This window comes from Ictalurus punctatus, chromosome 20 (assembly GCF_001660625.3).
Source record: "Ictalurus punctatus breed USDA103 chromosome 20, Coco_2.0, whole genome shotgun sequence".
Classification (NCBI taxonomy): domain Eukaryota; kingdom Metazoa; phylum Chordata; class Actinopteri; order Siluriformes; family Ictaluridae; genus Ictalurus; species Ictalurus punctatus.
In genome coordinates, this window is record NC_030435.2 from 12,796,199 (window position 1) to 12,812,917 (window position 16,719).

The 16,719-nt window shown below is 41.4% G+C and overlaps 1 protein-coding gene across 1 annotated transcript in view; it reads left to right on the forward strand.

The window, feature by feature from the left end:
• Positions 1-16,719, forward strand: part of vwa5b2 (von Willebrand factor A domain containing 5B2) — a 149,928-nt gene that overhangs the window by 78,621 nt on the left and 54,588 nt on the right. The window contains exon 10 of the mRNA XM_017496114.3: positions 14,913-15,115. Within this exon, the coding sequence (XP_017351603.1) occupies positions 14,913-15,115 (203 nt within the window). The remainder of the gene's footprint in view (positions 1-14,912; positions 15,116-16,719) is intronic.

Sequence of the window (16,719 nt, forward strand, 5' to 3'; positions counted from 1 at the left end):
TTATGGATTACGTTTTGGATCATGTTTTGGATTTGTCTGCCTGCCTGTCTCTACAAATAAACAACTGTTGTCCTGCACTTGCATCCGCCTTATTTCTGCTCCGTCACGATTTGTGACACCCTCACGCAAGTGCTGGAGCGCGCAGCAAAACTGGCAGCACGAGTGCTAAAATGTTCATTGGTTTCCGGCTTTTGGCATACAAAATGACGTCATCCCTGCACCACTCTATGGTGACTGGCTGTAAGTTTAGGAAGCGCTTGATTTGATATGCAGCAGAGATTTCTATGAGTGGAGAACGAACTCTGAAAATCAATATCACAGTCAATCATGTTCATGTAATTGTGGGCAGTCAAAATCATAATCGAGATCAATATTCGATTAATTGTGCAGCCCTAGTTACTTCTAGCAATACATTGGATGGTTTGTACTACATGCTACTACATCTCTTTGCCATCAAGAGCAGTGCAGTTCCCGAACCAGCATGTGTTGTTACCCTTCAGGATGCTCTCGATAGTACAGGTGTAAAATGACCTAAGGATTCTGGGGCTCAGACAGAAACTCTTAGGGTGCCTAAGGTTGAAGAGAGGTTAATGCACATTTTTTGACAACAGCTTTGTGCTTTGGCCAGGTTAGATCCTTTGAAGCTGTTGACCCTCTCTACTGCACCTTCATTTATAGTGAGTGATGTGTGTGATCCTGCCAGATTTCTTCTGTAGTCAACAATTAGTTCCTTGATCTTCTCCACATTCAGCTCCCTGGAGGTTGCTTTTCTAGCACATAGTGCAAGGGTTCTGACCTCCTCTATATAGGCATTCTCATCGCTGTGAGAAAGCAGGCATATCACTGTCATGTCATCTGCAGATTTGACCATGATATTAGAGTTCCTTGTGGCTACACAGTCATAGGTGTACAGTAAGTAGAGGAAAGAGCTTAGGTGCACATGTGTACTAGTGGTGAGGACGTGTTGGGGCCTATCCTCACCACCTGGTGTCACCTTGTCAGGAAGCTGAAGATCCAGCTGCACAATAATGGTTTCATACCCAGGTCTCTGAGCTTGGTGTCCAATCTAGAGGGCACTTTGATGTAATCTACAAACAGCATTCTCACATAGGTGTGTCTCTTTTCCAGGTGGGAGAGGGCTGTATGTAGTGCAGCAAAGATTATGTTATCGGTAGATCTGTTATGAGATATTGCAGAGAGTCTAAGTTGGTAGGAAGAATGTTGCAGGTCAAGTTTATGACATGCTTCTCAAAACACGTGCTGATGATGGAGGTGAAGTGATACAAGTCTCCAGTCATAAGACATGTTGCCTTGTTATGTTTAGGTACAAACACTAGGTGGACTTCTTGAAACAGGTGGGTAATGGTAGACAGAGTAGACGGAATGAGGGACACCGAAAATGTCTGTGAACACACCAGCTAACTGATCTGTGCATGGTTGAAGGATGTGGCTAGGGATGCCATCTGGCCTGGTGGTATAATGCCATAAGTGCCCTCTCAGGCAGATTCATGACCACCTACACAGGCTTTTATCACAGACCTGGCAATGGTTGGTATGCTAATCCCTCGTGTGGGTAATCAGCCTAAACATGCTGGACCTGGCTGCGCCTCTTTATGAGCCCTCCAAATGCATGTATGGATAGAGCTGTACCAGGTAACATAGCATCGTCATGCTACTCTGATTTCTTATTAAAAGAAAGAGCTCAGAATGTCAGAGAAAATACATTAATGAAAAGAAAGAAAAGGAACATGAGGCTAAAGAGAAGGTTAGAAAGACAAACCCTGATTTCAAAATAAAGATTTAGGTCCCTTAAGTTAGCGATTTGTTCCACTATCATTTGGTGCCTTTAAGTTCGGCCATTTTGAGTTGTCATTTCCTGCCTCACCCTGGTACTCTTTGTGTTGAGACTAATGTTCTGAAGCTCTCACATTTCTGACCCCTCCTTGTGTCACATAAGCACAGTTACCCTCATGTGCACTGCTCCCGTAATCAGCTTGGTGGCCAGCACTCCGGAGCAGCATTCCAAAACTGCTTGGTTCATGCCTCGGCTAAGGCATTTGGTTTTGGTTAGTTGCTTGGCGCACAGCGTGCACTTCCTCATCCGTACTTGGTTCTTTATATGATATATTGTACTTTTGAGGACAAACAGGCCCTAAACTGCACCATTCAGGGCATGTCTAAGTGTGTCACGCAAATTCAGCCTCTGTCACAGCTCTAACCAGCATGAATCGACTTGTAAATCAACTACTGATGCCCGATCGGTGATACTGCCCATCTCTGTACGTGCTCAGCCATATACAGGAGAAGCAGGGAAGTGTAATTCATGTATAATGCAGTGCTTGCTTGTGTTTGAAATGCATACATCTCAGTTTCCCTTTGAACAGGCTAAGATCACCTATATGATTTTTCTGTTGGCTTGGAGAGCACTGGCATGTCCCAAAGTGGTCTGGCAGAATAAATTAACTGACCACTCTACCATTGACTCATTTGTATCAGCATTAACGGGCACATTTGACCACCCATTTGCTGGGGGAGGCATGAAATCTTTAGGGAAAATTAGCTGTTTTAGATTGAGCTGCTGGCGTTCCCAACAAAAACTTTAAACGGCTGATGCTTTGTTATGGCTGGGTACGACCCCAAGGTACTCCAAAATGTGGTCGTCTGTGACTGACATCACTTCCAAATACAAACAGACCCCATAGTATTCTCCCAGTCCCAACACTGATTGTCAGGTTTCTGTGCAAGGCATCTGAAATGCAAATGCAAAGGGTTTTGATATTCCATTTGAATTTTAGCAGGCTCTGTACGTGACCCAGAGGAAGTGAAATAGCAAACAGGATAACTGCTATTGCTATTTTGATATGACAGGATCATAACTCATTGGATATTGGAAATGAAATTGCAAATGGACTTTGCGTTTCCATTTGAAATTTGGCAGACACTGTACATTCACGAAAACGCAAATGGTAATACACGATTTGCATTTTCATTTGCATTTCATGTCAAAATTTATGCACCTACAATTAGGAACCCAATTGCAAATATAGCTTTTGAAATTTGTTCACAAAATACTTCCATAAATACCAACTGGACCTATATGAAAGTGTATTTGCCCCCATAGTTACTAATTCCCCAAATCTATGAAACTTCAGTCATAATGGGGTACAGCTGGACTGGATGTAACCAGGCCTGATTACGGCTAGTCCTGTTCAATCAAATCAACAGTTAAATAGAACTTTTTCAACAACATGCAGTTGGAACACACCATGCCAAAAAAATTCCAGAAATGATGAGGAAAAAGGTGGTTGAAATGCATCAGTCTGGGAAAGGTTACAAAGCTATTTCAAAGGCTCTAGGACTCCAAAGGACCACAGTGAGAGCCATTATCTCCAAATGGAAAAACTCGGCACAGTAGTGAACCTTCCCAGAAGTGGCCGACCTTCCAAAATTCCTCCAAGAGCACAGCAACAAGAAGTCCCAAAGAGCCAAGGACAACATCAAAGGACCTACAGGCCTCTCTTGCATCAATAAAGGTCACTGATTCCACTATTCATGATTCTACTATCAGAAAGACACTGGGCAAAAATGGCATCCATGTAAGAGTGGTGAGCCAAAAACCACTGCTAACCCAGAAGAACATTAAGCCTTGTCTGAATTTTGCCGAAACACACCTGATTGATCCTCAAACCTTTTGAGAGAATGTTCTGTGGATTGATGAGTATAAACCAAACACAGAATTCAATAAAAAGAACATCATACCTACGGTCAAGCATGGTGGTGGAAGTGTGATGGTGTGGGGATGCTTTGGTGCTTCATGGCCTGGGAAATTTGCAATAATTGAGGAAAACATGAATTCTGCTTTCTACCAGAAAATCCTAATGTTGAATGTCCGGTCTTCAGTCTGTAAGTTGATATTCTGGATTATGGAGCAAGACGATGTTGATTGGGGAGACCTCTCTTAAGATGTTGGTTGAAAAGAAAAAGTTTTGTTTTACTTCTGTGTCAAGGTTATTTAACTCTTCCTAGCTGGGCTGATACTGAAGTGTTTTGCTTGGTTCCCTTAATAATATATCTTCATGGACAAACGGGTCCTAAATTGTGCCTCTGCCCACACCATGTGGTGAGCCCAGTAACAGGTTGCTTTGTGGGTATTAACTCCCCTAAGGAGCTGGCGCGCATCATGTGCAAAATGCTAATAATAATAATGAAGTGTTCTTCATCTGCAGAGCAGATCTGTTGTCATCTTCTTTCACCTGCACAGTCTGAATAACACACCACACAAAATGCAAATGAGATGGTCAGCATCTTAAAGGCACCCTGAACACTAATGGGATGTATATAAATACATTGTTTTGACTGTTACAGATTCTCCCAAGAAATAAAAATGCTGTTCCCAACTGTACATAGGCACAAGCATTCAAATCCAGGCCCATATATAGACAGTTTGAAATCTGTCAAAACCATGTAATGTTTTACACACAGGCTAATAATCAGCCTACATGTCAGTACAAGCCACACAAACATACAGTATATGCTCTTCAAAGGCACATCGTATAGAAAATCCACCCATAAACTTGTGTATTCAAGCCATATGTGTGATATTCAGGTATTTTTTCAAGTATCAATAAGACAAGATATTCGCAAAAAGTGAACAAAGAACATATTTTCCAGCTCCTACACCTATGCAAGGAAAGAGCATGTAACTATGAACATTTAGCACATACGAAATTCAAACCATTAAATCCATCATCACTTAGAGGTCCAACCAGTCAGTGTGATACCTGTTTGTCCACCTCTTTGCTGACCACCGTGAGGTGATTCTGGGGGCCAGTCTAGGTCTTAGATCGTCAGCTTCAAAGTCAGGATATTGCACGTTTCGGTTATATGTGTCAGGGACGTGAATAGAGCGAAATGAAATTGTCACAATTAGCAATAGTCTCAGTAGGCTGAGAATTATAAAGGGCCTGAAATTGATCCTCACTCCTTTGAGTCTCCAGTAAACTGTCCTCTCATTCCCCATGGAGGGTTTCATTTACAAGTTGAGGCTCACTTGGTGTATGACTGTTGCATGAGTTCCATTGTCGTGGAATCTTTTTCAGCAAAAATAAAAACTTCTCAGAGTCTCTCTGGGTTTTGATGCCAGAAAATAGACTTATTACCAAAGCAATAAAACCAGGATGTCTGACGGACTCAATGTTGATACATTTATTTATAAACTTTCAAACATAGACCCTCTATTGCTCATCTCTCTGCTATGTGATAAGAGTATAAAGGAAATGTTTAGCAAACTAACATACACACATGCCCTTGAACAAACATGTCCTTCTTCTCCAACAAGCACCTTGCTGCACAGACAGCATTATCAGTACTTTGTGTACATGCACCTTCTGCATTTTTCTAACTTCTGCAGTTTGAACAATAAAACACATATAAGTCTTGGATAGGTTCAATTGTATTTTTTAAAAAAAAGAAAAAAAAAGATACAAACTAGGAGTGAGAAATGTGTGCTCAGTGATTTCCACACAAGCTAGAATTACATCAATTTGTCCTAGTTCCCTTAATTACATGCATAAACACGAATACGAAATCTCTCATATCTTATTGTCACAAAGCTGTTGAGGATGCAAGTGCAGGTACAAAAGACTTTAATGATCTTGGCAAACAGTACAAAGATGTAAACCAAAAAACATGGTCAGTGAACAGGCAAGGGTCAGGCGATGTGCAAACAGAATAAACAAGGGCAGGCAAGATCAAAAAGATAAACAACAAAATGAAGTCAAAACCAAAGAAACAAACAATGGAACGGTATACACTGGTACGAGAAACACAGAGCGTATACTTCACAATGAGTAAGTGAACTGAATGTCCTTATATATTGTGAGAATGTTGTGAAGGTGATTGTGTCTAGGTGTGTGTAATCACTAATCAGGTGAGTGTGAACGTGAGAAAGTCTGATTGTTGTAGTTCTTGGCGGCCATGTTAATATGCTCCGCTATTTTCTGGGAAGTGTAGTTATATGCTGACTCCGGCGTTACCATGGCAATTATACATTTATTATCCACGATTGGATTATACTTTGATTTATTAAGACTGATTATCTGATTGGTTTTTACTCTGACAATGGCGTAATAAACAGAGTGCCATCTTTTATCATGGTACAATTTCTGTCTGTCATGGCTGGTATCCAGGGCTGCTCTTGCATGATCACACATTTACATTTATTCATTTAGCAGATGCTTTTATCCAAAGCGACTTACAAATGAGAAAATACAAGCAAAGCAATATATCAAGAAGAGAACAATACAAGTAGTGCTACCAGTAGTGCAATCCATTAATTGAGTTCCAGAAGAAGCAAAGTGTGCAGAGTAGAGGTGTAAGTGCCAGAGTAATTAAATTATTTATTTATTTATTTTTTATGGGTTGGTTAGGTGGTCACGGAATAGGTGGCCTTTAGCTGTTGAAGATGGTGAGAGATTCTGCGGTCCATATTGAGGTTGGAAGTCCATTCCACCACTGAGGAACAGTTAGTTTGAATGCTCTTGAAAGGGACTTTGAGCCACACTGAGTAGGTACTACTAAGCGTCAGTCGTTGATTGATCGCAGATTGAGTGAGGGAACGCAAACCTTCAGGAGAGAGTAGAGGTAGCAGGGTGCTGTTCCAGACAAGGTCTTGCAGGTGAGCATCAAGGCCTTGAATTTGATGCAGGCGGCTACAAGAGCCAGTGGAAGGAGATGAAGAGGGGTGTGGCGTGGGTTCTCTTGGGCTTGTTGAAGACGAGGTGTGCTGCTGCATTCTGAATCATTTGAAGGGGTTTGATGGAGCCGGCCAGGAGGTCCGAGAGTACTGAGTTGCAGTAGTCCAGTTTTGAGATAATAAGAGCCTGGACTAGTAGCTGTGTAGCCTGTTCGGTGAGGTAGGGTCGGATTTTCTTGATGTTGTACTGGATGAACCTACAGGACCCCGTGCAGCTGTTGAGATGTGGTCTGTAAAGGTCAAATTATCATCGAGAATCACCCCAAGGTTCCTGGCCATCCTGGTTGGCTTGAGTGTGGTTGAGCCGAGCTGTACAGTGAGGTTGTGGTTGATTGAAGGTGAGACTGGGATGACGAGAAGCTCAGATTTTGCCAGGTTGAGCTTAAGGTGGTGTACCCTCATCCAGACCGAGATGTTCGACAGGCAAGCAGAGATACGTGCAGAGACGGAAGGAACGTCAGGCTGGAAGGACAAATAGAGCTGGGTGTCATCAGCATAGCAATGATATGAGAAGTCATGAGACTCAATCACCTGCCCCAGAGATGTAGTGTAGATAGAAAAGAGCAGTGGACCCAGATCTGACCCCTGCAGAATGCCAGTTGTACGATGCTGAGTTTCAGAAATACCTCCCCTCCATGATACCTTGAAGGATCTGTCTGAGAGATAGGATTGTCATGCACATCCGGCAAAGACAACCTCAAGTTCTCAGGGTAGGGGATTCCAGTCTCACCTATGCTGTCACAGGCAGGGGACAACAAAATCAACTCCCAACATACTACCATTGTTTCTGGGGCCAAAAAGGGACCGTTAGTCCAGCAGGCGTTTTCTGAATTGGCTTAGTCAGTTGACAGTCTGTGCAAGAGATTACATATTTCTTTACCTCAGATGCTATTGAGTTTCAGTCACACCAAAGTCTTGGTTACGCCCAGGTGACCAGCAGTTGGGTGATTGTGGTGATATCTTAGCAAGGTCCCTCTGCTGTAGATGTAGTGGCATATAGCCTTAAACATTTCAGGGAGTGGATGCCATAAGCCACTTTGGGATCATCGTAGTACAACAGGCTGTCCTGAATGGAATATTGAGAACAATCATCAGTGTCATTTTCCTGTTGGAGTGTAGCCTCCAGTTTGTGGAGGAGTTCTCCTGTGATTGGATCATTGTACTGTAATTGTCATAAATGAGATTGATCCACAGGCATCACTGAAGACAAGGCATGGAGATCAAGACCACCTAATACAGCATAGTCTGGAAGGAGGTCTACTGGGGATCATCGTTCATCAGGGGTTTGCTAGACAGTGCATAAGGTACTTTGTTTTGTGACCCTGGTCTTTGAACAATGTCAAAATAAAAGTCTTGAAGATGGAGAGACCACCGAGTCATCAAGCCAGTGGGGTTGGGACAGGACATTAACCACTTAAGGCCGCTGTGGTCTGTGAAGATTGTGACATGGCGACTGTCAATGTATGGCCGAAAATATTCAAGGGCCAAGATGACCGCCAAAAACTCTTTTGATGGAGTAGAATAAGGTTCCTCTGATTTATGCAGGGCTCGGCATGCATACATCCCTGTAATGCTTATCCCTATGCATCAAGGCAGCTCCAAGTCCTGTGTCACAGTCATCAGCATGGATAAAGAAAGAGAAAGTGAAATCAGGGAAATTTAGTACAGGTGCCGATGTTAATCTTCCTTTCAGGAGATCCATGGCATCTTGGCAGGTACTGTCCCACACAAAGGGTACATCATTTTTGGTGAGCATGCAGAGCAGTTTGGCTTGTCAGATTTGGTCTTGGATAAAACAGCTATAGTAGCTAGTCAGTCCCAGAAACTGTCTCACTTGCTTCACATTGAAAGGGGTTTTAAAGTCCATAAAAGTTCACTTTGTCCTGGAAAGGCTGGATTCCACTTGGGTTGACGTGGTACCCAAGGAATTTAAATTCTCTACAGCAAAACTAGTATTTGCTGACTTTAATGGTCAATCCAGCAGACTTGAGTCTTGAAAGAACTTCCTTAAGCTCAGTAAGGTGTTGTTTGAAAGTGGGCAAAGCCACAGCAAATGTCATCTACGTAGACTTATAAATGAAACCAGCCAAGATACTGTTCATAAGTCTTTGAAAAGTTGCCGGTGCTATGCACAATCCAAATGGAGGCACATGGAACTGAAATAGCCCACAATGTGAAACAATAGCAGTCTTTGGTCTTCACTCCTCTGCTACAGCAACCTGCCAATATCCCAGATCAAGGTCAACTGTGGTCAAGAATTGTCCTCTGAAAAGGAAGTAAAGTGTCTCATCGACTCTCGGTTATGGATAAGAGTTCTTCACTGTGAATTTGTTTAGACCACGATAGTCCACACAAAATCATGGTTCACCACAGGTTTTCTGGACAATTACAATGGGGAAGCCCAAGGGCCTGATGCTGGCTTAATGGTGCCTTCAGTTAACACATTTTCAATTTGGTCCTCTATCAACTGCTTTTTGGCTGGTGAGGTTCAATAAGGAGGAGGGTAGACTGGCTTGGCATTACCCATGTCTATGGAGTGCTCTTCCAGAGATGTGTGGCCCAGGTGACCATCAAAAAAGGTCTGTAAAGCTTTCAAGTAGGTTTGTCAGCTGCTTCTTCTCTGCAGTACTCAGATATACTTTCTCAATTTTCACATAAACTGCTGAAGATGGGACCTCCATAAACAACAAAGTGCCTTCAGACTCATGTTCTCTTCAACTACACATCTTCCAACCCCTCTGTGAATACAGGGTCATTGCCAATAACAACAGTTCTAGAAGGTATGTGAATAGTAACTGAAGCATGCAACATGAAGTCCATTCCCAAGACTAGGGTTGAGAGCGGGTGTGGGACAATGGCAAAATGATGATGAAACCATTGGCCCATGCAGCTGAAAGCTAACCATGTCACTCCTAAGGGTTGGCAAGCCCCCCTTTCTACTAGCTGGATTGGGGAGCAGTCCATGGTTTGACATTAGCCTTCAGTTTAGTGTGATTCTGAACTATTTCTGCCTGCACAGCAGAAAGTGATGTGCTAGTGTCAAGTGTAGCATCCAGTACCTGGCTGTGTAGGCTAGCTTTAACTCTGAATGGAGTATTCCAAAAGGAAGTTGATGTGCGATCCTCCACATGACAAAGGAAAGGTTGGTGGAGGTTGGATGCATTTGTCAGGTGAGGCAAACAAGTGAAGGTTCAGGATGCATAACAGGGGTCTCAGTTGGGTGTGAGCTCACCCTGGACAGAGAGTTGTAATTTGGATATGTACGAGATGTGAAGCCAGACCGTGAGCATTTGAAACAGTAGGTCTCTTTGCCAGGTTTAGCTTTAGTTTGCACTGGTGGTGGGTAATGGCTACTTACTCCCAGAACCACATGGAGCTTATGAGCTCTCAGAAGAAGATCCATCCATAACTGAGGGGACAGAAGTGCCATAGAGTGCAACTCTGTATTTCTGAAGAGCATGTTTACATATAAGGTCTATTTGTTCTTGCTCAGGTGGAGAGGTTTTTAGCTTTTTGAACTCACTCAGCATGTGGGCCAAAAAAGTATGGAGGGACTCTTCGTGATTTTGTATACAGTTAAAGATACCTCTCCTTATTTGTTCTTGATTGTCAGAGGGAAGAAACACTTTCATGAAGAAGTCACAGAACTGAGCCCACATAACAACATGTCTATCAAAGACAATGAACCACTTTTTCGGTTCTTTCACTAAAATGCGTGGCAGCTTGAGAAGAATTTGGGCATCGGTTAAGTCGAGAAAAGTCCTGTAAATGTTGACTGATTGAAGCCAATCTTCAGGGCTTATATTCCAACCCCCTGCAAACACACATGGCTAGGATGCAAGGATGTTGTGCTAATCATATCAACAGAACTGGGTTGCAGTGAGCAAGTCACATTCTAAAGGGAACATTATTAGTAGCCATGCAGTGGTGTCTGGGATGGTGGAACACCACTGTGTGGCATGGAATTGGACATTTGTAGTGGCTGTTCATGTGGCACAGCAGGGGTGTCAACCTCACGATGTCCAAAACGTCTCAATATGCACTACTGCAATTTAAGCGAGTCATTAAGGCATTGTTGTAGCACTGATACTCCAACTTGTACAAGTTCCACTTAAGTTTCCAGGCTCACAGCAGCGTGTTTGGTAACCTCTGTCTCTGTCTGGAGTCAGAGTCTGCCAACAAGTAGGTCAAGTCAGTCTGATGATTAGATGCCATCATGCATTCACATAAAGAGCAAAATAACAATTACAATATATCCCAAAAGTAGCTCAGAAATGTAATGGTCATTGCAATGCACCCATAATGAATATTGACAATAGCCAGCAATTTCGTGTCATCAGTTAGAAGTTTGAAATAGTTCAAAACCATGTACCTCTTTTTCCTTATCTTGTATTATTTTAGCTAGACTACAGTGATGTAAACTGAATAGAATGTTCGTGAATTCATTCATACATGTAAGAGTTTAGAATTTAATGTTAGATTTTAACCCCAAGTCCACCACTGACATGCAGTTCATGATGAAAAAAAATAAGCTCACAGCTAGTGTCTCTCAGTTCCTCTAAAAGTGCTAGAAAATCCAGTTCAAATGCAAATGAAAAACCACTGAATACAAATCCTCTTTACTGTCTGCTTTTTGCACAAATTCAGTCAAGTTCAACAAAAAATTTTAATATTCTGAAACAGTATAAGCGAGGTACAATATGTTGGTCTCCCAAAATGTTACCTCTTAAATCACTCTTCACATGAGGCTCCTAGAAAGGCAAAATAATACTCAATTTCGACATGTCTTTGCCTCATAAAATCTGTGTCCAGTGAAGCATGAAAAACAAAATGTCTGAAGGTTTAAATTAATCCGCGGTCTTTGTTGCTCCAAGAAAAAAATTCAATCACTCATGCAGCACTACACGTGAAAACATGAGATCGTCACCCACATGGCAACATGCATTAGTAAACTAATCTCACCAGTTCAGCAGTGTCAATTGAGTACTCACATAACTTTACTCAGCTCCCAGATGTTATGTGTATTCAGGTCGGTGCAGGTTTCACGTAGATGACGGATCCATATTCAGTTGTTTGGGCTCCAGTTGTAACGCTTTTACCCGGAGATAAGTTGTTTAGTCTGACGAATCAGAGAGTCAAACAGCAAAAGTCTGCGTTCCACACATTTAATGGCTGATTCACAGGCAGCACGCTCTTCTCATACATGAGGGAATAGCCTAAACCCTTAACTGTTACAAAGAAATAAAGGAATAATAAAACAAGCAGAGCAGATCTGTCGTCATCCTCTTTCACCTGCACACAGTCTGAATAATGTTACCACACAGCATGCAATATGCAAATGAAATCGTCAGCGTCTTGAAAGCACTCTGCATATTAATGTTGTGTGTTATATATAGATGTGGCCTTTAAGAATGTGAAATGTGAAAGAAAGAGAAAGGCGAAACAACAGGTTGATTATCTCGGGAGATTATCAACCTGTTGTTTTGTTATTGTACTTAGCAAAACAAGGCATGGCCTTAAGAGGTGATGATGAAAACCTCTCAAGTTCAAACAAAGGAAATTTCAGTGTCCTTAAACTTCATCTTGACATCAAGGAAAAACAAGCATCATATAAAAAAAACACAGGTGTCGCTCCTCTCCAACAGAATACAAAATGACCTAATTAAAGCAATGGCTATTTATGTGAAATGGGCCATACCGAAGGAAGTAAGGGAAGCATCAATATTGTTTATTTTTCTTGATGAGACTACTGATGTATCACATATTGCACAGGTGTTTTTTTGTTGTGTGTTATGTACATGAAATTACCATAACAGAACGCTTCATTCATCTCTGTGATGTTCAGTCAACAACGGGAGAAGAGCTTGAAAACCTAGTAATGAACTTACTGAAGGAGAACATATTGAAAGTTGAGGACATCCATGGCCAGGGTTATGATTTAGCAGCCAACATGAGCAGGCGTCACAAAGGACTACAGCCCAGAAGGCAAAAGAAAAAAGAAAAGTTATTATATGTTTTTTGCCATGATCATTTCTTGAACCTTTTATTAGTTGATAGTGCAAAGTCAAGGATACATATTGTCAGGGGTTTTTTTTTCACAGTAATTGAAAAACTTTACACCTTTATTGCCAACTCCATGAAATGGCATGGAGTATTTGTACAAACACAGCAAGCCCTTAATCCAGACCAGCGTACCGCTGAGCTTCAGAAGCTCTCAGACACCTGATGGAGCTTCAGGGAAAGAGCCATTAAGACTTTCAGAAAATGCATCCCAGGCAGTTGTGCAATTCCTGAAATATCTGACAAAGTCTAAGCCACCTGACCCAGCTGCAGGAGAAGCAAACATGCTGTTACACAGTGTTAACTTCAATTTAACCTTTGCTTTGATGTAAATTTTTTCTGGATGATCAAAATGCTGCTGCTTGACCAGAAGTAAGATGTTTGAAGAATCAGGAGACCAAGAACCAAGAGGCAGGGTATAGTCATGTATATCATGTATATTATGTATATAATAAACCTCTATAAATAGAGGTTTATTATGCATGCAAAGACAGCATGGGCACTCCATCATTTCTTAGTCTAAACATATGTTACAGTTGGCTTTTATACTCATATGTATGTGCAAACTTCATACTCAAGGCTAATAAGGAGAAACATAAGACAAAAACATAAAACAAAAGACAAAATGCATAAAAAACAAAATCAAGGACAGAAACCCACAAATCTCATGAGTATGAAAAAAATCATGTTGAAACGATCTTAAATGATTGAATAATAATCATGGAAAATAAGAAAAATATTTCACAAAGCAAGCTTAAACCTTCTATACTATTCTACATACTATAACCACTGGCCAGTTGATTATCCATCTACATATCCTAAAAGAAGCATAGGTCTCACTCATTTATCTGCATACCAAGCATGTCAGATTAAACGTAAAATGTGTAAGATGTGTAAGCAATGCTAACAACTCTCTGTTATGCACTTCCATATCAGGTGAGGCTAAAAGAATTGTATCGATATATTGAAGTACCACTGAATCTTTAACTGGACACTCTGACAGATGACACCTGAATGCCTGATGATACAATGTTGGGATGTTGTGGAGGCCCTGTGGGAGTCATGTCTGCTGATACTGATCACCATCAAAGAAGAAAGCTAACCATGGCTGGCTATCTGGATGTAAAGGCACAGACCAAAAACTATTAGCCATATCAATAATTGAAAACACCATGTATGAATTTGGAATGCCATCAAAAATGGTGCTTAGGTCAGCTACATGTGGTGGAATTCAATCATTACAATGCAATCATTAACACAACACAATAATCAACTGCCAGAGGGATTTTGCTGCACTTCCTGCTGTCTCTGTCTTAGGCCCAGCTTTCCTCACAGGCCAGAGAAGAGAAGAGGAGGAATTGCATGCTTTGACAAGAATGCCTCGGATGACCAAATCAGCAATTATATGTCAAATTCCCTCAATAGCTTCCCTTAAAATGGGGTACTGTTTTATCATGGGAGGAGGTGTAACTGTAAGACATACTGGTTCTATGTCTAGTAGCCTGCAGTCATTCTTATCGTTAGCCTAAATAGGATGACTAGCAAAAGAGATCTGACACCTGAAGGGGGGGCAAGGCTGTGAGTTTAATCAGCGGGAGAGAGCAATAAATGAGTGGCTGGATGTTCTAGAGAGAAAATTATTTTTGTGTGTTTCTGTTAGGTTTGAGTTCTGTTAATTATTAAAGTTGTTTATGTTCAGTGGTTCCTGCCTCCTCCTCGCCCATCGTTTAAGAGTGTTACATTGTGAAATAGACAAAGATCCACATGTAAATAGTTTGTTATTATCAGCAGTTAATTCTATTAAAACTGATTTCTTTATTCTTTGGTTCGGCCACTGCCCCTCAAAATGTCTGTGCATGGCCCTGCATATTGACTGTTTCAAAACAAGTTTTGGCGTTATCAGTTGATACCGACTGTTAGGTTATACATCCTTGCAAGATGTCTAGAAAATTTTGTCATGTCAAATTCTTGTTTCAGTAAGCATTTGAAAACAGTGACACTATGGCAGCACACTACTAATGTAATGTTGAACTATGTAAGGCATTGATAGTGAATTTATGTAAATAAATCCTCATCTCTGTCTATCTTTATTCAAAAGATTATTATGGCCCAGGTATTAGATTATGTACAGAAGTTGCATGCGGATCTGGGTGGCAGTAACCTGTTGGGGGCACTGTCCTGGGTGTACCACCAGCCTGCTCATCGTAGCTGCCCTCGACAGCTCTTCATCCTCACTGATGGCTCGCTCATCAACGTCGGCCAAGTTCTGGAATTGGTCAGGAGGAACACCTGTAATGCCAGGTAACACCTAAAACATAAATTCCTCCAGCAAACACTTTTACATAAAGTCCTGTTTGGTAAATATGTAACACTATCACCAAGCGATCCAATTAATGTTAGTATCTCACAATCGCAAGAAAAAATGCATGTGTGCTCAGTTTTGCGTTGATTAAGCCTTATGATTAAGGGCTCTTGTATGAGTTCTTAGGGATTTTAAAGGGGTTACTGAAACCTTTTCTGAAAATGAAACCTTCTGTTGTAGGATTCTATTTGAACTTTAAGTTAGCAGTGGACAACCTGGAATAATTCATTATTTTTTTTCAGGCCGGATCCCTATTGTTGAAAATATAGCTTTAGAAGGAAGCATAACAACAAAGGAAAAGAATAACACTTAATGACTACTTAAACCAAAGTATGTTTTCAAGTAATTTTTAAATTAAAGAGCACGTCCCAAAAAAATGCAAAAATGCAAAAAAAAAAAAAAAAAGGTAAATGAAATGTTCAGCAATTGGAGAGGTGATTGGCAGGCAAGTAAGTATTCAAATATGGTTAAATACTGAATTCATTAGCTAATAGTTTTACATTTTTATTTAAAGATTCAACACAAAGTGCGCACATCTGATGGCCAAAAAAGCTCAATTATGGTGCTTAACCACAAAATTTTTTTAAAAAAGGAACAAAAAGTTGGCACAACACAGCTCCAAAAATAGAAAAATTAGTTCCCTTTCAAAGGGAACTCCATGTTACATTAGCTGAACGCTGTGGGAAGCGCGCGCATGACCAGTATCTGAAGCTTGTGTAACATCATGCCTATTTATAGGCCTGCCAAGATCAGATGATGTGGCAATTAAGCGCATCTCGTGATATATAAATGATACCTGTGAACCGTTCCGTCAGCCTTATTATCTTCAGCGAGACTGCATGTCGGTCGTTTGTGTAATGCTCGCAAAAAGGCTCTTCATTTCCTCTCTATCTTTTCCAAAAAAAAAAAAAAATCTCTTTTCTTGTCCCTTAAAAAAAAGGGAGAAAAGTATGAGTGAGAGAATTCAAGAAGTGTGTTACGCCTTGCTCCCGTTTCATCACGGGAAGGACACTTTCTGTGTGAAGTGTCTAGGGCTGGGGTATGCCACGGCAGTCCTTGAGAGGTCTGAGTGTGCGCATTCTGAGCGCCTTAAAAATTAGGCAGCTTCGCTCGCTCGCAACTCACTCTCTTTTCAGCCGAAGCGAGTTGGGTTTCAGAGCCTTGGCAGCGGCCAGCCCAGATCCGGGGAATCTCGTATCGATCTGGAAGAGGAGCCGAAGACTCTATCTCTTGCTCTGTCTTCCGGGTCCGGCTCTCTGCTGGATTCTGGAGCTCGCGTTGCGACTCCTCTTTCCGCTATGGAAAGCCAAAATAAATAAAACACACACACACACACAAATACAAATAAATAAATACATAAAATAAAATAAAAATCCCTCTCTGACTCCGAGGAGCCAGAAGGGTGTGCTAAAAACTGAGAGCAGCATATAATGAGCTGCATGAAGTTACTAAGGCTGGATGACCTTTTTCTCCCCAGTGAAAATAAATCCCTCACACTGCAGAAAACTCCCCTTTTTTCCAGAAGTGCATGACAAAATATTAC